The 22,250-nt window shown below is 47.2% G+C and overlaps 1 protein-coding gene across 2 annotated transcripts in view; it reads right to left on the bottom strand.

The window, feature by feature from the left end:
• Positions 1-3,394: 3,394 nt before the first annotated feature.
• DNAJC5B (DnaJ heat shock protein family (Hsp40) member C5 beta) overlaps positions 3,395-22,250 on the bottom strand; it is a 60,228-nt gene continuing 41,372 nt past the window's right edge. For both annotated transcript variants that reach the window (XM_080578456.1, XM_080578457.1), the window contains 3 exons: positions 12,503-12,716; positions 8,715-8,889; positions 3,395-3,524 (listed from right to left, as the gene is read on the bottom strand). In XM_080578456.1, coding sequence (XP_080434582.1) covers positions 3,430-3,524; positions 8,715-8,889; positions 12,503-12,716 — 484 coding nt within the window. In that variant the 3' untranslated portion in view covers positions 3,395-3,429. The remainder of the gene's footprint in view (positions 3,525-8,714; positions 8,890-12,502; positions 12,717-22,250) is intronic.

Raw genomic sequence — 22,250 nt, 5'->3', positions numbered from 1 at the left:
CCTGGCTGCTCTGCATAGATAGGTTCATCTGCCGCAATCCAAGAGTGAGTTCGTCTTCGGGGAAATCCTGAGCTGCTGCTTGCTGCTCGTCAGGGTGCAAAGCCATCATCCTGGACAGCTGTTGAGACAGCTTCTGTAGTTGTTACTGCAATGAAGTTGTTGATGGTATGGCAAAAATGAAGGGAGTGCTACAATTCGTACATGCAGGCTTTATTAGTCAGAGTGCTTGATGGTAAATGTAGCTTGGAATGTACGGTAATTTACATCTTAAACAAATGCAGCAAAATAGAACAACAGTTTGAGCAACTGTACATTATGAGAAGATTAATGGGTGTGTGACTGAACCTTACATAGAAACAGGTCATATAAACACTGCTGTGTTCACTTTAGCAACTTTTTCGGAAAGCAAAACAAACAATAAAATCACACGGAAGAGCTAAGTCCTGAAGTCCTTATTCATCCCTTCTCAAATCAGCCAATCCTGATGATGGTGAGAGAGGCAAATGTTCTGGTACCCTGAAAACCAATGTGCCTCTTTGGAATCAAACTGTGGGTTCAGACACACAGATTTTTAAGCTGTAAATCCTGGAGAACCCACTCAAAGGCTTGGTCATTGGTTTGTTTGGGGGTTTTTGGCTGACTGAGATAATACATGGTGGTTTCTCTGTAGAGAGCCACATGTCAGTAAGAGGGTTTTACAAGCGTGTGGCAGCTTGTCCTTATTTGCATCACCCCGCAAGATCGAGTCATGAATCTTTCCCAAGGAAAATCTCTCATTTAGAAAGAGTGAATAAGAACCACATGACTTACGGTACATCTCCAGCCCATGGAAATCACTTCCTTGATTTCAGTAAACCTTGGATCTGGTTCATACACTGGGGTCCTGAGGGACGCTGAAGGTGTTGCGTGTGAATAAAATTGCCAAAATGCTTTTACTGATCTAGGATTTAACTCTCCCTTCCTAGTTTCAGGGAAATCAAGGGAACTTCCCTGGGAGCAGGATGAGGGACGTCACATGTAGAAGGATTTCTTATATAACACGTAGCTTTAAGCTAGACTTAAGTCTGGATGAAATTCCCATCTCTCTGCTGGAAATAGTCACTACACAGCATTCGCACGCTTTCAAAGCAAATTTCTTTATCAGAGAGTAAAACTTAGGAAATCACTTAACTTTCGTGCTTACGATGTACTCACTATGTGCTCCCTCTCTTCCTGTGGTGATGGCTTACAGGAGAGCACATGCTGTGCACAAGGAAACAGCGAAGAAGGACAAAGTGTGTGTGTGTGTACGAGTACATTAGGGTGCCGATGTCTTGCTGCCTGTTCCCCGTGGGCCCACAAAACTACAACCAGTACACGGCACTGGTGCCCCGACACACACGTGGTCAGGTCTGGCTGCCCAGCGGGAAGGTTTGTGGCACTTGTCTGCCGTCTGGGGTCACATCTCCTCCGCCACGGGATGTTGTCACCAGCCTGGCCCTGGGACCACAGGGATGGGCTCATCCCCCAGTGCCAGCCGGGCGGGCAGGGCAGCGGTCTGGATTTGTGCACATATGAGCGACCCCTCCATGGGGACCTTGTCTGCAGCCCATGGGTAGGAGGGGATAACTGCCCTCTGCCCACACACAGCCCTAATTCTGCTGGGACTTCCCCTCCTCTCTGCAGCAAAAAAAAAAAAAAACAGGACTGTTTCTGAGGACAATGTGAGCGTCAGCTGTCCCCAGTGCCTGTGCCTGGAGAACAGGTAGATAATCTGAACTAGAATAAATGGCTTTTAAAATATCCATGTGTTGTGGGAACTTTAAAGAAATGTTCAAAGTAGTATTTCTTGACTTTGGAGCGATAGCTGGTGCTATGAAACACACTGTTTTCCCGTATATTTAGCTGCCACTAAATGACATTTGAAGTGAAAGGTGAGAATGGAAGGAAGACAATAATGTTTCACAACCACAGAATCCAATTTTAAAGAAGAGAATAAGACTTTTGACTAGCTACACATTCACCGGTCTCTGTAATTCAGTGGTACATTACTTCCCCCTTTGGACCGCAGCACTGTGATTAGAGGAACAAAAATAGCAAATGTACAGAACTGACAGTGATTGATGTAACATGATCAATAGAGTGAAATTCATCTGTCTAAGGCTTAAACTGCTCTGTCAAATGAGACAAGTGCTAAGTTTAAGATCCCAGAGTTACTTCTTTCTCTCTTACAAATTCGGGGCCTAATTTCTTTATGCTTGCTTTAGCTGTACCCACACATAACTCCACTGATCTGTGCAGCGGTACCCCTGGTTCATTTTTCAGAAATACACAAGCACTGTGGTTTTGCTCAAAACTGAGCATTTTGTGAGTTTGGGGATATAATTGTCAGCATGCTTCTCATCCCTACCTCTTTATTTAAAGCCACGCAACATGCTCCTAAAGCCTGGGGCCGAGGGGAGGACCCAGGCTCACCTGAGGACGAGGGCTGTGGGCAGGATGCTCACTCCTCTGCTGCCTCCCTGCCCTGCCAAGTCCTTGCTGCCCCGCGAGGCGGTGTGGAAGCGATGGATGCCGTCCCGGTGCCAGCGGGGTGGTGGGGACGGCGGCCAGGGGCACCGTGGAGTAAGAGATCTGGCAGAAAGCAGTTGGCTGGGGATCAACTCCCAGCACACTGCAGCTGCAGATGGAAAAGTTGGGGCTGCCCGGCATGGACGGCAGACCCATCCACGGAGGAACGGGGGAGCTTTGTGGTGGTGGCAGGGAGAAGAGAGCAGCTCTGGGACAGCCCAGGGCCAGCATCCCCCTCCATGGGGTGTTTGCAGCTGGTGCAGGCGCTGCCCTGTGTGTGTGCAGGAGTACGCAGAGCCTGTGTGTGTATCTGGTGCTGGACGAAGCTCCTAGATTTGGAGTCATCTGCCTTGTCAACACCACCACAATGACCCTAGAGCACCTCACCCTGGCTCAGATTTACAGTTTCTGGGGCTGGGCACCAGAAAGGTGATAGCTGCTTTCCTCCTTGGGAAGGACAGCCCCAGCTGCCTTGCCACCGACCTTCTCTTTGAGGGAAATCTTCCCTGGGACATGGAGAAAAGGAGCTGGTGTGTCCAGAGAGGGGCTCAGGACCATGTCTGGGAGGTGTAACCCCAGCTGAGGACAGGGGAGAAGAGCAATCACACCAAAGGGAGTATTGCAGAGGAAAGACCACGCCGAGCAGGGCAGCTTGAAGCAGCGAGAGCTCTGTACCGGCTGTAGGCAGCTCCTTGTAGAGTGCAGATGGGAACCTACATGAGGTGGCCTAAAGAGAGATTCTGCCTCAACAGGAAATTACTCTCAGGTTAGTCTTGATTAGCTTAGAGACAACTACAAATACAGACTGCAGAGCTTTCCACGTGTTCTTCCTTGCCGTGACGCTCACTGGGAGGCACCCTCAGGCCGCGTTTGCCCGCTCTAGGAGTCCGTGCGGTAGCTCCGGTGGCTGTCCCCTATGAGCTGCGTCTTCTCGGTTGCGTTTGTCGGCTGAAGCACAATAGGAGTTTCTCCATCTAAATCGGGGAGGGAGACAAAAATACTTTAAGCATCCTTCACTTGCTGCCAAAGCCAGGCTCCTTGTTGGCACCACAGCGTGTCATCTGCTGCCCTGGCTTACGCCTTAATCTCGGTTTCGGAGACAGCTGTGTGCCTGCTGAAGAGGCAGCAACGTTCACGCCGAGTCTACAAATGCTCTGACACCTCGTCCACGCGTAACGACAGATTTCAGGGTGACTATTGCTATTGTTGCTGAACCGGACAATAGCTTTACCTGGTGCCCTGTGGGGATTGCAGGGTAGCGGTCCCTGCCTGCTCCAGGCACAAGTGCTTGCTCCTGCAGACGTCGGCACACTACGAGCGCCGCTGTGACTCAGCAAGCACTGACCTTGGCAGTGTCTGAGTGGGCCAGAAATGAGTCTTGGAGAAGGCAAAGTTAGCAGGAAAGAAAGAAGAGAGTTAAAAGGAAAGCAACGTGTGAGTGGTAAAACCTTTGAGAGTGAAGAAAGCACAGGCATCCTGAAAGCCAGCAAGCTACATAAAAATGTCAAATTGCGTTCTGAAGTCCTACATAATTTATTTTCAATAGAGTTTTGAGGACTATTATTTTGATGAGTTTGGAACTGCCCAAACCCCATAGTGTCACTATATAGCTGCTCACTACTTCGTACTTTCTCATTCCATTCGGTTGTACGCTTGGTTTCCCAGTATATCTGTAAAAAAATATATTTGTTGTAGAGCGGAGAAAAGTTGAGTCCTTACGGAGCTCCCCGCTGGCTGTTGTGTTCACTCTGATAATGAACAGGGTTTGGCTGCCCTTCTCCCGGGCCTCCTTCCAAGCCACCATTTTTGGGGGGGGAGGAGGGCACTCGAGTCCAAGAGAATGAATTTTAAAGGTTCAGCAATGTCCGTGAAGGTGCTTTCATACGAAAATCTTTCGACTATCCATCTTGAAAATAACAGTTTTCAGAGTAATTGAATACAAATTGCATTTTTTTTCCAAATGACAGAATGTTTAGAAAAAAAAAATCATCTGACATTTCCTCCTGTTTACATGCCAGTCGATGGGATGAATCATGGGCAAAAGATGTAACGTATAGGAGTAACTTAACCCAGAGCAGGAATCTAACTGCGTGCCATACGGCTTCCCCTCGCTGGGGGCAGAACCGCTTCGACTCTGTCAAGGTGAAAGGCAAGGATGATAAATGCTGAGCAGCTTCTCTGTATGGGCAATTCCTAATTTAGACGCAAGGTCAAAGACAGACATGTTTCATAACTTCTAAAAGTATATGAGTAATTAATGCCTTGAGCTTGGTGTGGTTTCGCATTAGCTTGGCAGTTTCAATCCATTTTTAAGTTGCTATGTATTTTCCAGATCTCTGAGCAGCATTCCCTCCCACCCTCTGCTGCCTCCAAGTTGTTCATTTTTTGGAAGCTCGTTTATGGAGGGCAGAGCCTAGCAGTTAATTTTGCTGTGCTACCCAGATGTGCAACAAGAGACCCACTGAAAATCTGTCACGTTGCTCCCGGCTGATCTACGCACAGTTCTGAGCTGACACCTTCCCCAGGTCCTGTGCTGCCTGCACCCTTCTGAGATGTACGATGCTTTTTATCAAAGCAGGGACCTCTGGTATAATAAACTGTACAAATATAGACTGTTAATGGAGAGCTGCAGAATGGAGGTGCGGCAGGATTCACAGCTTAAACTGCTTTCTATAGATAGCTCCTGCTCACTGTTCGCCTACATTGATATCATATGGAGTGTGGAGGAGACAATGAAGTGCTAAAAACTTACTGCTTCTGAGTTAGGAAAGTATTTTGTTATTCTGGTTCTTTTTTCTTTTACTTTTTTTGTTTTCTTTCTTTTTTCTTTTCACTTTTTTCTCTTTCTTCTTTCTTTTTTTCTTCTTTCTTTTTCTCCTGTATTTCATTTTCTGTAAAATGAAAGTTAGTCTAGAAATGTCTTGCTTTGTTCTTGTGAGAATAACCAAACAGGAGAGGAGAGCAAACCAGACAAACTGTTTGAGTGCATCGTTGAGGGCAATCCAAACTCAATCATCTCACCTGGGACCACAGAAGTCAACAGAAGGTTTGCCATGGACCTCAGTGAAAGCAAAATCTGTCAGCCTGCACTGTGTGCAAGCGAAAACAATGAACTACTGCACATCTGTGCTGCAGAGAGGTGTGTGATGCTCCCCTCTGTTAGTGTATTTTCTCAGGTCATCTGTGGCATTATGGCATGATATTACAGCTTACCGGCCTTTATGCATTTTTAATGTCACTTTTTTTTTTCTTTCCTGAAATGCTAAAAAATGTCACATTTAAAAAGTAATAATCCAAATACAAGATTTATTTTGGAAATTGATCTTCTATTGTGCATTGTGTGACAGAAAGAGTCCTCTTGTGATTCAAATCAATAGTCACGGGAAGAAATCACTGTAACCTAAGCACAGACCAGATCTTACGAATCCCTAAATTCTCTTAGTTCTTCTTGGTGACACTACCCATGGAAGTAAAAGCTGTAAAACAAGTCTCCCACAGTAGATACTCAGCTAGCCAAGCACTTGAACTAGTCAAATAAATTTCAATAAAACTTTCTTCTAGAGGAATATGACTTTTTTTTCAGACTTGAGGGTTTTGAAATGATTGTGACAACTCACATTGCTTTTCCATTTTAGGGAATGGATCACAGAATTTTTGGCCTCATGTATCTTTATTTACTAATACATTTGTTTTATGGTATGTTAAATTGGGGAATCAAATAAACTGTGTAGCACCTTGAGTTTTGTTAAGGAGAAATGTGACGGATTTCAAAAATTACTACTGTTGTGCCCTTTCAAAAAAGGAAAGTCTAAGTCCCTGCTCCCACAACATGCACACTGCCTTTTCTCACAGTATGACTGGCTCCAAGCAGCTCCCCGTGAGCGCAGCAAGAACTGGTGGAGACTTGCTCTCAGAGATTGTTTAGCATCAGGGATTGTGATGTTTTATCGCTGTTGCATTCCTCAGAAAAGCAAGGGCTGATTATAAAATATTTGGATAAATAAAAGTATGGCCTTAGTTTGGGAATCTACATTTTGACCTCAGTAAAAAAAAGTTCTGGCTAGCAACAATATATAAACTTGGGACAGCAGGAAGCAAAGAAATTAATTACCAGCTAGAATGCTCAGTCTGTGGGCAGAGGGCATGCAAAGAATTTGGATCCTGATATGATTTTCTCTTCCAAAATGTAGTCTGATGCAGGACTGATTACAGTTTGTTTCTGAATTACCTACAAGAGCATTTCTATTATTTACACAAAGGAAGGCATGAGCATTCATTTATCTGGCCCAACATTTGAAAATGTCTGGTGGAAAAGCCCAATCTTTTCTATTCCAGGTCATCTGGTTCTTTTTGACCAGTATCCCTAAAATCTGGTGAGGAGAAGAAGGAAGGTAACTGCAGTTTGAGCTGGTTACCATTCGTTTCTCTAAATGCAGTGCCTATTTTCCTTTCAGTTGCAGAAAAGATGCTCCCACCATCCTCTGTCATGAAGTTTTTCCTTTTATTTTTTTTATTTTTCTTTTCATCTGCTTTTAAGATGTAGAGAGTTCTACTCTGCTTAAGCAAGCTGGTTTTGATTGGCAAGAAAATGTAGCAAGATGGAAGAGAAGGCTAGGAAAGGTAGAAATAGCTAGTTTTCCTCAGGCCCTACCTGATTAACATTGTCTTCAGAGTACCTAAAACATACTGGTACTTTGCTGAACATGCAATTTATTTATTTGTTTATTTATTTATAGGCTATCTAGTTGAGACTTGGTGGGAGTAAAGGGATGGGAAGATGGCCTAAAGTTACTGAACTCATGTCAAGAAGCACTACTAGTGCTGGAAGGAGGGAGCACAGGTTTTTTTCCTGCCTCTGCAGAAATTTGTCCTGGATTTTGAGAGACAGCAAAATGCCTGCCAATTTACAAAAAGAGACAGGGAAATGCTAAATTAAACATTTTTTATCCTTCCAAGTTACACCTTTGTATTTCAGACTTCGGTGTCATAGACCCATAAGCATCAAAACCCGTTTTTTATTTGCACTTTTCAGGTGCTTAATGTCTTACGGTATATTACATTTATTTCAAATAATGCACTGTGGTTATAAAGCTTTCACTAACATTTTTTTTTGTTACCTTTGCACTGACTGACCAAACATGATCAATTTCTAAGCCGACTGTATTTACCTTGAAATGCTTCTAGGCAAAAACAATTTAAAAACAACACTCATTTGCATATCAGTTATATGAATAGCATTTGTTTCAGCTACTATAGGTGCTTTGTTGCATATTTATGAAAGGGTATATTTGTGTGTAAAGAGGGGAAAAAAACCTCTTCCTGCTACGGGAATGTGACATTTGCAATTTGGCACTGCTGGTTTAAGTATAATAAGCCAAGCCAAGAGGGTGACCTGCTGTGAAGGGGTCCTGCTGTCCCCAGCCTGTGATCCCTTCCTTGAGCTGGATTAGCACTTGTCCTGTCCCGCTGTGAGGCACACCAGGGAGTTAAACTGGCAGGGAGCTGCTCGCTCTTTTGGGGAGATAACTTTTCATCTGAGTCCTGTCCAAGGTTTGGCTCCTGGTGAGGCAGCACAATTGCTATGTCCAAAGCAGTAGAGAAGGAGCGAGCAGCTTGAGGGTGGATGGGAAAGGGGCAGGACCATGGCAGCTCCCATTCTGAATGCCTTAGGTTACTGCACAACCTTACAGCTGGAAGCTCTGCATCTTTTCTTAAAGCCTTTTCTTGCATGGGCACGGTTGGCCCATCACAATTGATGGATTTTACCTGAGTAAGAACTGAATGTACTTTTTCAGGCAGGTGAGATGTGGCAAGCACCAGTCCGGCTGGAGCCTGCTATGTATGTACAGGACCTAGGATATGAAGCAACAGGGGTATGGGGGCTAAAAGGCGAGCATCTTCTCTTCAGATGAGCCCTGAGACTTCTAATGTTTGCGTCTAATAAGAGATAGAGGAGATATTTAGTTATTAGTTCCATAAGTTTAGTTTTTCATAATCATGCTACATGGGAAGTTCATTAGGTCACGGTGTTAGCTGGAGAGAATTGGCACATCTCCACGGATGTCTGGAATCAGCCTCAGCATTGCGAGCACAACATCTGGCCTACAGGCTCTACGGGCCGCTTTGAACAGCTTTGCTACCCAGTGAGCCCCTATAATACACACCTCTTTCCATGTCATTCTTAATTTGCTCTTCCAAATCTTCCGGAGACACACAGAACTCATACTCTTCCCCTTCAGGTGCTTTGGGTTTGCACTTTCCGCAGCAGCAGTTGAAACAGCAGCAGAGGCAGCAGCAGAGGTAGCAGCCCGTCAGGAGGCCGCAGACTGCAAACAAGCCCTGGGTTAAAGACAGCGAGAGGAAAACCCCGTGAGCAGTGACCTTCCTGAAACTCGCGGCAGCCTCTTCAAAGAGGCTCTTCAAAGGGACTCGGGCTCCCACATGCTTGGTTCTCAGAGGAGTCCAACCACCAGACGAGTGCCTAAATAAGGACCAGACCTTCCAGGGTCCTCCTCACCCACCAGCTCCTGCTTGACGCTCGGGACCACAGCCACAAAGAAGCCACCAAACAACAGGCCCCCGCATGCCCAACTCCCGAAAGCCTGTCTTCAGCTGACGGCCCTCAGAAAAAACCTCCAGGCAGTATGCAGAACCCCACCCACCTTAAAATGACTCATTTCCATCTTAAAAATGACTCATTTGCCCAAGAACTTTTTTTTTGCAAACACTTATTTACTGGCAGGTTCTTGTCAATAACAAAGCCAAGACAAAAAGAAGCGAAGACTCAGATGCATCCACACAACTACAGTCACTGAACTAAGGCAGGTAAATTAGGCCCGCAGTCTCTGTGGGCTCCCCACGTAGGTGATAGGAAGCTAAAAGACCTTCCAGAGGGTGAATCAGTCCCAGGAGAATTTGCATTGCCCTTTGGAGGCGTCTCTTTCTCTTCTTTAGCCTGTGCAGGAGCACAGAGGTGACAACTCCTGGGTTAGACACCTTGGGCTGTGGTTTCTACGTCTGGGGACTTAGGCATCAAGAAGCTCCCACCAGCATTGCCCCTGCTCACTCCTGCCCCTGTCACGCCAAGTGCAGATGCTTCAGCAGAGCCAGGCTCTAGTATTATAGGTATCCAGGCTGCCCTTTACTAAATGCAGTTTCACTTATGTGCTCTTGCAGTTACTTCTTAAGTTCATAAGTAAACATGCTGGTGAAGAAGAAAGGAAGCATAAATGCCAGGATATTGTCAAATTTGACAATGAAGCTATGTAAATAACACTCAGCTATGTATGCATGTCTCAGGCAATGTTAGCACGGGCTTTGAAGGTAATATGATATTTACATGTGTAATATTTACCGTTTATGTGTTTGCAGGCTCGAGGCCAATGATAATCTATTCTACCCACAGATATATCAAGAGTGAACAAGATGCTTCTTAAAAGACAAGGAGGACTCAGACATTTCTTTTAAAAATGTTTTCCTTCCAACTAACATCTGAAACTGTTAGAAATCTCAGAACCTCTAAAATAAGTTATCCGTCTGTTTATCGTTTATGCCATAATGGAGAAAAAAATCAGCACAATGGATAGAATGAAAAGAAGTACAAAAGTTTATCAAGTGAAATATATACATGTATCTATTCATGATAAATTAATGATTCATGATTCTTATATTTCAAATATCGTAGATGGTAAATCAGGAATCAGAAGAACACTGATGTGATCATTAAACTGTCTTCATGGGAGAGGGAGAATTGCTTTTTGCAATAATAGTTGCATGAACAACTCCAATGTCTGCCAGTGGATAAGCAGTTCAAGTACCCACTACCCATGTTAATATGTTCCACGTTTAATATGCCTGCTAAGAAGTCTGGCAGTTCCAAAAAAGTAATTTTCACTTTGCATTTCTTCTTTCATTTGACTTTCTTTACTTCTAATGATACACCTCCTCTTGATGGTCAGATTTTCTCAGTATGAGTGTGTTAGGGAAGAGGATTTACCAGGAATTTTGGTAGCTGAAGAAGAAGATAATAAGCAAAAGCTGTGGTCCCTACCTTCTTCAGACCAAAATGGAGAAAATTAGGGGTCCTAAGATCATCCACAGTCAGACTTAAATAGTATTATGATAGATAATATAAAAATCTGAAGCTGGCCTGGCATTTGTGCATGAGAAAAAAAGAGATGAGGATTAGTGACCTCAGCTTGAAAAAAAACATTTGGTCACCTGTTTGTGCTTCGGAGGTGGCAAGGTTTGGAACTGGGGGAGAGAGAGAGAGACCACCTGTAACAATCCTCAGGTGCTGACCATTTGCATATTTTGGATTTTTCCTGGCTATTCTGCACAGAATTCTTAAAACTCAGGAAGCAGTGATTAATTTTGCTTGGACTTTCAGCATCTCTCTTCTCACCTCCAGGATACATCTCTTCTGAAACAATCCACACGTTCCTCCTGTATGTGTTAGGGACTTACTAGCTTCTCTCTGTACTCTCCGCTGCTCTCCTTATGAGTCAAAGCCACAGCAGCTATTTCCGTTCCTGATTTTCTGACCACAGAGTATTTTATACTTCATAAAGCCTCCATTAACAATCAGCAAGCAGAAGAGGAAATAAAAGTTAAATGTGAAGAAAACTTTAATTATCAAGACTGTTAGAGGAGCCAATACAGTTGCCCTCTCAGCTCTAAGGGAATGCTTCCAGGCACCTGAGCCGTGACAAAGAGGCCAAAGAGGAGGGTGAAAAGACAGCAAAGAGAACAGGGACGGACCCAGCAGGAACAGAAAGCAGCTGTGGCCAGGAGCCCAGCCGCCGGCAGGCAGCCTCCAGGCTGTTTCTGAGGATGCCATCCCAACCGTGCAGGTGTCATTTCAACACCGGTGTTTTTTGTTCATTAGTTTCATTTGCAGTTTGGCATTTGAGCAGCTTCCATCTCATACTGATTCAGCCTACAGATTGTGGCTTCCTAAACCCACAAATCTGCAGTGAGGGGGCTGTGAGGGCAGTGAAATACTGCCCTGATCCGTCACAAATGCAAGAATGCACGTTCCATCGTTCTGAGATCAAAGCTGTCACAGCACGTTTGCTTCATGCAGTACAGACCATTTCCCATTTGTTCCAGCACAGACCTTTCTTTCCTGTTATTTTATTGTTGGAAACAGGTGGGGAGAGCATTGGTTTTGCATATTTGCAGTTCTGTTGGTTTGTTACATTTCTGTAACATTTCAATATCCGCTGAAACACCAGAATTTGACATATAGAAACATCAGAGGATAACAGTGACATAAGCAAGCACATGAACACAACTCTTTTATCACAAGAGCACTCCATGATGTGTTTTTCCTTGAGCAATATGCCAGTTTTTGATGCATCATTCTCTTCTTTTCCTGATCTCTTCCTCCACTCCCCAGTTCTCACCTTTTCTTCCACTTCCCTTCTCTCACCCCCTCACCAAGAGCTGACAGGGCACATATATGACACCATAATCCCACAGTGTTATGTATTATTATTGCTTACTTATGCTGTGTGCTATATATAGCAAAGAACACAGCTAAATTTGTACTGTAATAACTTATTAACTGGTTGTCACATAAGTGGGACTTCTCATTTTTGAACAATGAGTCACTTTTATTTAGTCACTACTGAAAAGAAAGTCAAAATTAACCTGGAGCACCAGATTCAAAACTAATTAATGTCTGGAAGTGTTACAAAACATGCACTTTATTTACCAAGTTAGAAAGAAAAAGAAAACATTCTATATTAGCCCTCTTCTGAGCTGATGCTACATCTGCCACTGTCGATTTTCCCCGATACATTATTGTTTAATTAAGATTTTAGTAGTGTTTTACATCCTGATCTTTGTTAAGCCTGTACGAACACTGTGTTTTTCAGGGGTTTCCTTGTGTATATAAGTATCTTTGTGCATTATAATGCCTGCTTTTCAACAGAAAATAACAGCTTACCTTTGCCCACCAGCTTGAGAGCATGAAGTATGTGTTAACATTTTCCTCACCAAACTGTTCTGCCACATAGAGCCCTAAGGATCCATACTTGTCATATATGTTTCGCTTGGACAGATCAGTCAGCGTTGCATGAGCATTGTTTATCTCTTTAAATTTTTCTGCAGCCTCTGGATTGTCAGGGTTCTTGTCAGGATGATATTTCAGAGCCAATTTTCTTCAACATAAAAAGAAAAAAAAACAGGGAAAATAAACATCGGTAGAGTGTGCATATAGTGTATGTATACGGACACGAATAAAACATTACAAAATACTCTAGCAGAGACATAATTATTCTGAACAGTACGTTCAGCCTGGACCTTCTTATTTCCAGTTCTAATACACACAGAACGTTCAGTGGAAGGAAAGTGACACAAAGTAAGTGAAAATGAAAGTTTTTGTGAAAGAGATGTGCTGGTTACACTAGGCATGAACATTTTGCCTTGATACCTCATCAGCTATCAAATTAAGGGAGAAAGCGATACATGCTGAAAGCACAGATTTTAGCCTGGTAATAAATCACAAACATTTGTTGCATTATGTTTGCCAGCTGATTTGCATCATTTAGCAGGTTTCAACAAAGATAAAGATTTTGTAAAGGATGTTTAAAAACATGTTTATCCCATCAAAATGATCTTTATAGCAAAGGAAATTCAGTACTTGATTGTCTATCAATAGTAGCTATATTAAAATATAGTAAACAGTGTCTATGTTTGCAGAAGCCCAGACAGTGATGATGAAAAACAAATTTAGGAGTTGCAAGAGAAAGGAAGCATATTTCTGAAGCACAAGATGGAAAAGCATAGCGAGTTAGCCCCAGTTTCTAATGCCTGTCTGAGCCTAGTTCACCACTGCCACACTCAATGCCGTTCCTAAGGTAGTGGAAGCGGACTGTTGACCGTTTGGGGCTGTTTGCGCTGGTGGAAAGCCTTTGCCGGGACAGGGTTCAGTACCGTCTGTTTTCTCTGACTGTACTCACTGCTACAGCCTCTGAGTACAGTTACAACTTGAAAACAACCATGTGGGACTGTTGGCTCACAGACAGCACTGGGGAATCAGATTTGGGGAATAAAGGGTTTGCTTCCAGCCATGTTGGAGCAGTGTGAGCTCACACGTACCTGCAAAGCAAGCATAGACATAAGTGTAGCTTTTTGAAAATCTCCACTCCCTTTGAAGAAGTGGCAATAAAATTTTCCGAGGACATTTATTTAATGACTAGTGCTGACCTCTAGTGGCATCAAAAGTGATTTAATAGTGTATTCAATTCTGTCATCCTCACATAAGTCAAGCTATGTTGTATTTTTAAATGTTCTCTCTGAGTGTTTCAGAAGCTAGTCATGACCATTATGCCAAAATAAGTAAGTAAGTAAACAAATAAACTAATTGTGGTGTGAAGGCAGTGTGCCCACACTTGCTTTAACAAATTTATCCTCTGAGTGGGATACTGCTTGACTTTCTACTGAAGTCCCAGTACTGGTTATTCTCCCAGCAAAATGTAAGTGCTTTTCCCTTTATGACAGTTCCTGTCTTGGAGACATTCTGCCAGTATCAAGACTGATATGAGACTGAGAATAGCCTCTGACAACAATATCTTCAGTTCTATACACCGAACTCAAATCACCTTCTCATAGATCATAGCTAACTCCTTAAACATGTCTCTAATAGCATCAGTAGCTTCATGTTCAGTCATAGTTAATATATTTTGCATATGGTACCTTAAATATAATAAAAGATGAAATAGAACTGGAAAAACAAGCTAATTCTTGCATGATTAATGACATAATGTGCCGTTCAAGTATTTAAGTAGCTTATGCAATCTATTCCTTTTCTTAGCTGAAAACAAAACCTAGCAATTAGAATGAAAAATTGGAAAGGCATTACTTTCAAAACTTATGCTTGGCTGGAGGCATCAGACACTCGATCTCTGACCTTTCTTCCTTTTCCCACAACTAACAGCCCCAAAGACTTCTTCTGCCTTCTTCACTTTCCCAAAAATCTCAAAAGAACTTGAACACAATGTCATTTCAAAGAGGTGAAAAAATATTAGTTACATACTTACTTTAGCTTAGTATTGTTTTGCAATGCTAACAGCCTTACTTACAACATAGTACTGTTAATAAAATATGAGATATATTCTTTAGTTTTGGGAAAACTCAATAAAAATATTATGCTAACAACTCCCTGCACAACAAGATGTTGTATACTAATTGTTGATGATTTAGTAGTGGGTCAGAGATCTATATACTGCCAGCGTGATTCATATGAGTGAGAGAAAGGACTCCATTAGGTTCAGCCCAAGAAACAGTAAAAATAAGGACAAGAACAAAAATAAGGACAAGAACAAAAATAAGGACAAGAACATGACATGGTAGCCTTCTGTGATAGGGTTACAGCATTGGTGGATAAGAGAAGAGAAAGTAACATCATATACCTGGACTTGTGCAAAGAATTTGTCACTGTCCTGCATGACATCCTTGTCTCCAAGTTGGAAAGACAGGGCTTGATGGACAGACCACTCAGTGGGTAAGGAATGGGCTGGATGGTTGCACTCAAAGACTTGCGGTCAATGGCTTAATATCCACAGAATCACAGAATCATCTAGGTTGGAAGAGACCTCCAAGATCACCTAGCCCAACCTCTGACCTAACACTAACAAGTCCTCCACTAAACCATATCACTAAGCTCTAAATCCAAACGTCTTTTAAAGACCTCCAGGGTGGAGATCAGTGATGAGTGGTGTTTGTCAAGGGTCCTATTTAATTATTTAACATCCTTGTTGGTGGCAGGGACAGTGGGATTGAATGCACCCTCAGCAAATTTGCAGATGACACCAAGATGAATGGTGCGGCAGACATGCTGGATGGAAGGGTTGCCATCCAAAGCAACTTTGACAGGCTTGAGAGGGGGTCCTGTGTGAACAACAGGCGGTTCAACAAGGCTGAGTGCAAGGTCCTACAACTGGGTTGGGGCAATCCCAAAGAAGAACACAGGCTGGGCAATGAGCGGATAAAGAGCAGCCTTGAGGAGAAGGACATTGAATGTACCAGTGGATTAAAAGCTTGACATGAGCCAATTTGCAACCCAGAAAGACAATTGTATCCTGGGCTGCATCAAAAGAAGTGTATCTAGCAGGTCAAGGGATGTGACTCTCCCCCCTTTGCTCCCCCAAAACATTCTATGATTCTGTGAAATAAGAGAAGGTGTCAGCTATACAGAAGTTTCCCTGTGAGTCTCTTGGAAGTGAAATGTCTACCTAGGTAGTAATAGTTGTTCATTACGAATACAAAAAGGGAAGAAAGCCAAAAAAAAAAAAAAAAAGAGAGAGAGTAAAATGAATTCTGGCCTCCTTCCTATACCAAACACACAACTTTAAGTCAATTCAGATTTTTCTCATGATGAATGGCCCTCTTCTTCCCCACTGACCACTGCAGCCCTTGACAGCAGAAAGAAATGTGACACTTTTGGGAGAGATAAGTGAGAAAAAGGAAAAAAAACAACTATTCCACAAGATGGCTGGGGCATTCAGGGAAAGGAATTTGGAAGAACACTCTCAGCACTTCTGTTAGTGGTAGGCTTAGAGTGCAAGCTGAACTCAGGCCCAGACTGTGCTACACACATTGTCTGCTGGAGGTACATCTGGATAGAGAGAGTGGCATAGTGGAGGCAGGAAAGTGGGTGTAAAAACAGCGCAGTGGAAAATGGAGTGGTATAACTCATACTCCAGCCACTCCATCAATAGCATAGCTGGTAGAGCAGGAGATTGTAGGTACTCTTGCATGGCTATCCTTTGCTTGTTTGTTCAATTCCATCTTGAAGAAGTGCCTTTTTGGCTCTTGCGCAGACACCGTGACACCTTTGCCATTTCAAACATCCACACCTACAAGGCAATTGTGAGGTCAGAAAAGGGAGGCTGAGGTAAGAGGGCTGCTTGTGGTCAAGAGTGAAGATGGGACAAGATTCAGACACAGATCTACAACGGAAAGACAACTCGGTGGTGGTGTGCATGCAGAATATCTGAGGTAGGCTACTTGAGTCTAAGGGCCAGGCCCAGATTCACAACAAGTAGGGCAAGTAGAAATGCAAAGAAATGGTAGAAAACATGCTTCAACACAGCTCAGAAAAAGCAGAAAGGACAAAAGAATTCATTTCAAAGATTCTCCATTGCAGAAGAAAGCAGGACATAGAAAAGCTGCCCAAAGATCTTATTATCAAGGCCATGTTTTTAAACATAAAGTAGATTAAGATATCAGAGAGCCAAATTCTTAGAGAGCTAATGAAAACTTCAGTGAAACAAATGATGAGGTCAAGAGAAATACACTATTTGGGTAGATCGTCCATCAAGAAAGAGGGTGGGAGGGATGGTTGGCGTGGTATTTGAGTGTTTATTCAACATCTCTGGTTTTACAAGCCATGATTGTGCATGGTGGATGAGATGTAGCTGAATGGTTATACACTCTTCTAGAAATTGCATAACTGTGAGAGGGACAAGTGAAGGAAATGTTGCCAGTCATATGTTTCTGATTCCTTCAATAGCTCAGCTGGTAGAGCGGAGGACTGTAGGCTCCCATGCACGGCCATCCTTAGGTCGCTGGTTCAACTCCGGCTCGAAGGAGCGCCCTTTTGGCTCTTGTCCAGGGGGCGGGCTGGGAGACTGCGAGCAGACGGCTGCTCAGGGGCCGGCCGTGGGCTGGGGAATTAGCTCAAGTGGTAGAGCGCTCGCTTAGCATGTGAGAGGCAGCGGGATCGATGCCCGCATTCTCCAATGCTTTTCCGTCCCCTTGCCTGGACATCAGGCCTGCGGCACTGGGGACGCGTGTCGTCCCTACTGTGGGGCTCTGGAGAACCTGGGCAGCGTCTGGGCTGCTGCGGACCACGACGGCATCCAGTCAGCATGCAGGCCAAGGGCAGCACGGGCTGTAGCAGGAGGGAAGCGATGCTCCTCCGCCATAGATGGGCACGCGATCGACGGCATCAAGAGAAGCACGTCCTTGTGTAGGCCTCTGTGTGCGAGGAAGACGTTGAGCAAGTGCTGCAGGCTGAGAAGAAGGCCACCACCGGGACGGCGTGACTTGGGAACACGTGCTCTGCGAGGACGGCTCAATGAAGGGGGCCTATCCTGAGCCAGGAGAGGAGAGGGCTTTGTGGGGAGCAAAGCAGCCCCCCTTCTCGGGATCGCATCTTGGCTCGTTATCGATGCAGTAGAGCTCGGCCTTTTTGTCTGGCCGTTGGCAGAAGGGCGCGGAACAATGGAGCCCCGTTGAAGCAGGAGAGGAGCCCCGAGGTTACATGAAATTGTCTTTCATCCTGGGGATGTTCAGACAGTGGATGAGGGTGGGCAGGGGCTCTGTGCGGTCCCCCTGCGTGTGAGTGGTCGTGAGGTGGAGGTGCTAAAGCCCTGCCGCAGGCGGTGTTATCGTCCGAAGGTGGGAGCTGTTGGAGGTAGCGGTTGCACTCTGCGCATGCTGAGGACAGGGTGTCTGTTGCCCTTGTGCAAAAGGCGAAGCTGTGAGGGGTTGTTTGGGGTGTTGCGGAAGTGAGGAGGAGGTTACTGAGAAGACGGCCGATGGGCGTTGTTTTGTGAGCGCGTTGATCAGAGGTGAAGTGAGAGGAGGGCAGAAGCTTCAGGCGAGCGGTTTGAGGTGGTGGCGTTCTGGTTGTCTGTGTGTCTGCGGAGAGGGCAAGGAAAGGGTTTCTGTGTTTTTGTGTACGTGCCTTTAGTGAGGGAAGCGCCTGAGGTGTGCGTGGAGGTGTGTTGGTGCTGCAGGGAAGTGTGTATGGAGGAGGAGTTGTAGCAGAGTGGTGCGGCTTATTTCTGGAAGCGGGAGAGGTGTGTGAGGGGCGTGTGAAGGGCGTGTTGCCGGGCAGGCGTCTGTGATTCCTTCGATAGCTCAGCTGGTAGAGCGGAGGACTGTAGGCTCCCATGCACGGCCATCCTTAGGTCGCTGGTTCAACTCCGGCTCGAAGGAGCGCCCTTTTGGCTCTTGTCCAGGGGGCGGGCTGGGAGACTGCGAGCAGACGGCTGCTCAGGGGCCGGCCGTGGGCTGGGGAATTAGCTCAAGTGGTAGAGCGCTCGCTTAGCATGTGAGAGGCAGCGGGATCGATGCCCGCATTCTCCAATGCTTTTCCGTCCCCTTGCCTGGACATCAGGCCTGCGGCAGTGGGGACGCGTGTCGTCCCTACTGTGGGGCTCTGGAGAACCTGGGCAGCGTCTGGGCTGCTGCGGACCACGACGGCATCCAGTCAGCATGCAGGCCAAGGGCAGCACGGGCTGTAGCAGGAGGGAAGCGATGCTCCTCCGCCATAGATGGGCACGCGATCGACGGCATCAAGAGAAGCACGTCCTTGTGTAGGCCTCCGTGTGCGAGGAAGACGTTGAGCAAGTGCTGCAGGCTGAGAAGAAGGCCACCACCGGGACGGCGTGACTTGGGAACACGTGCTCTGCGAGGACGGCTCAATGAAGGGGGCCTATCCTGAGCCAGGAGAGGAGAGGGCTTTGTGGGGAGCAAAGCAGCCCCCCTTCTCGGGATCGCATCTTGGCTCGTTATCGATGCAGTAGAGCTCGGCCTTTTTGTCTGGCCGTTGGGAGAAGGGCGCGGAACAATGGAGCCCCGTTGAAGCAGGAGAGGAGCCCCGAGGTTACATGAAATTGTCTTTCATCCTGGGGATGTTCAGACAGTGGATGAGGGTGGGCAGGGGCTCTGTGCGGTCCCCCTGCGTGTGAGTGGTCGTGAGGTGGAGGTGCTAAAGCCCTGCCGCAGGCGGTGTTATCGTCCGAAGGTGGGAGCTGTTGGAGGTAGCGGCTGCACTCTGCGCATGCTGAGGACAGGGTGTCTGTTGCCCTTGTGCAAAAGGCGAAGCTGTGAGGGGTTGTTTGGGGTGTTGCGGAAGTGAGGAGGAGGTTACTGAGAAGACGGCCGATGGGCGTTGTTTTGTGAGCGCGTTGATCAGAGGTGAAGTGAGAGGAGGGCAGAAGCTTCAGGCGAGCGGTTTGAGGTGGTGGCGTTCTGGTTGTCTGTGTGTCTGCGGAGAGGGCAAGGAAAGGGTTTCTGTGTTTTTGTGTACGTGCCTTTAGTGAGGGAAGCGCCTGAGGTGTGCGTGGAGGTGTGTTGGTGCTGTAGGGAAGTGTGTATGGAGGAGGAGTTGTAGCAGAGTGGTGCGGCTTATTTCTGGAAGCGGGAGAGGTGTGTGAGGGGCGTGTGAAGGGCGTGTTGCCGGGCAGGCGTCTGTGATTCCTTCGATAGCTCAGCTGGTAGAGCGGAGGACTGTAGGCTCCCATGCACGGCCATCCTTAGGTCGCTGGTTCAACTCCGGCTCGAAGGAGCGCCCTTTTGCTCTTGTCCAGGGGGCGGGCTGGGAGACTGCGAGCAGACGGCTGCTCAGGGGCCGGCCGTGGGCTGGGGAATTAGCTCAAGTGGTAGAGCGCTCGCTTAGCATGTGAGAGGCAGCGGGATCGATGCCCGCATTCTCCAATGCTTTTCCGTCCCCTTGCCTGGACATCAGGCCTGCGGCACTGGGGACGCGTGTCGTCCCTACTGTGGGGCTCTGGAGAACCTGGGCAGCGTCTGGGCTGCTGCGGACCACGACGGCATCCAGTCAGCATGCAGGCCAAGGGCAGCACGGGCTGTAGCAGGAGGGAAGCGATGCTCCTCCACCATAGATGGGCACGCGATCGACGGCATCAAGAGAAGCACGTCCTTGTGTAGGCCTCTGTGTGCGAGGAAGACGTTGAGCAAGTGCTGCAGGCTGAGAAGAAGGCCACCACTGGGACGGCGTGACTTGGGAACACGTGCTCTGCGAGGACGGCTCAATGAAGGGGGCCTATCCTGAGCCAGGAGAGGAGAGGGCTTTGTGGGGAGCAAAGCAGCCCCCCTTCTCGGGATCGCATCTTGGCTCGTTATCGATGCAGTAGAGCTCGGCCTTTTTGTCTGGCCGTTGGCAGAAGGGCGCGGAACAATGGAGCCCCGTTGAAGCAGGAGAGGAGCCCCGAGGTTACATGAAATTGTCTTTCATCCTGGGGATGTTCAGACAGTGGATGAGGGTGGGCAGGGGCTCTGTGCGGTCCCCCTGCGTGTGAGTGGTCGTGAGGTGGAGGTGCTAAAGCCCTGCCGCAGGCGGTGTTATCGTCCGAAGGTGGGAGCTGTTGGAGGTAGCGGTTGCACTCTGCGCATGCTGAGGACAGGGTGTCTGTTGCCCTTGTGCAAAAGGCGAAGCTGTGAGGGGTTGTTTGGGGTGTTGCGGAAGTGAGGAGGAGGTTACTGAGAAGATGGCCGATGGGCGTTGTTTTGTGAGCGCGTTGATCAGAGGTGAAGTGAGAGGAGGGCAGAAGCTTCAGGCGAGCGGTTTGAGGTGGTGGCGTTCTGGTTGTCTGTGTGTCTGCGGAGAGGGCAAGGAAAGGGTTTCTGTGTTTTTGTGTACGTGCCTTTAGTGAGGGAAGCGCCTGAGGTGTGCGTGGAGGTGTGTTGGTGCTGTAGGGAAGTGTGTATGGAGGAGGAGATGTAGCAGAGTGGTGCGGCTTATTTCTGGAAGCGGGAGAGGTGTGTGAGGGGCGTGTGAAGGGCGTGTTGCCGGGCAGGCGTCTGTGATTCCTTCGATAGCTCAGCTGGTAGAGCGGAGGACTGTAGGCTCCCATGCACGGCCATCCTTAGGTCGCTGGTTCAACTCCGGCTCGAAGGAGCGCCCTTTTGGCTCTTGTCCAGGGGGCGGGCTGGGAGACTGCGAGCAGACGGCTGCTCAGGGGCCGGCCGTGGGCTGGGGAATTAGCTCAAGTGGTAGAGCGCTCGCTTAGCATGTGAGAGGCAGCGGGATCGATGCCCGCATTCTCCAATGCTTTTCCGTCCCCTTGCCTGGACATCAGGCCTGCGGCAGTGGGGACGCGTGTCGTCCCTACTGTGGGGCTCTGGAGAACCTGGGCAGCGTCTGGGCTGCTGCGGACCACGACGGCATCCAGTCAGCATGCAGGCCAAGGGCAGCACGGGCTGTAGCAGGAGGGAAGTGATGCTCCTCCGCCATAGATGGGCACGCGATCGACGGCATCAAGAGAAGCACGTCCTTGTGTAGGCCTCTGTGTGCGAGGAAGACGTTGAGCAAGTGCTGCAGGCTGAGAAGAAGGCCACCACCGGGACGGCGTGACTTGGGAACACGTGCTCTGCGAGGACGGCTCAATGAAGGGGGCCTATCCTGAGCCAGGAGAGGAGAGGGCTTTGTGGGGAGCAAAGCAGCCCCCCTTCTCGGGATCGCATCTTGGCTCGTTATCGATGCAGTAGAGCTCGGCCTTTTTGTCTGGCCGTTGGCAGAAGGGCGCGGAACAATGGAGCCCCGTTGAAGCAGGAGAGGAGCCCCGAGGTTACATGAAATTGTCTTTCATCCTGGGGATGTTCAGACAGTGGATGAGGGTGGGCAGGGGCTCTGTGCGGTCCCCCTGCGTGTGAGTGGTCGTGAGGTGGAGGTGCTAAAGCCCTGCCGCAGGCGGTGTTATCGTCCGAAGGTGGGAGCTGTTGGAGGTAGCGGTTGCACTCTGCGCATGCTGAGGACAGGGTATCTGTTGCCCTTGTGCAAAAGGCGAAGCTGTGAGGGGTTGTTTGGGGTGTTGCGGAAGTGAGGAGGAGGTTACTGAGAAGACGGCCGATGGGCGTTGTTTTGTGAGCGCGTTGATCAGAGGTGAAGTGAGAGGAGGGCAGAAGCTTCAGGCGAGCGGTTTGAGGTGGTGGCGTTC

This window comes from Anser brachyrhynchus (genome assembly GCF_964034855.1).
Source record: "Anser brachyrhynchus genome assembly, chromosome: 2".
In the NCBI taxonomy this organism is placed as follows: domain Eukaryota; kingdom Metazoa; phylum Chordata; class Aves; order Anseriformes; family Anatidae; genus Anser; species Anser brachyrhynchus.
Note: the sequence above shows the minus strand (reverse complement) of the source record. Positions and strands in the feature narration are given on the sequence as shown.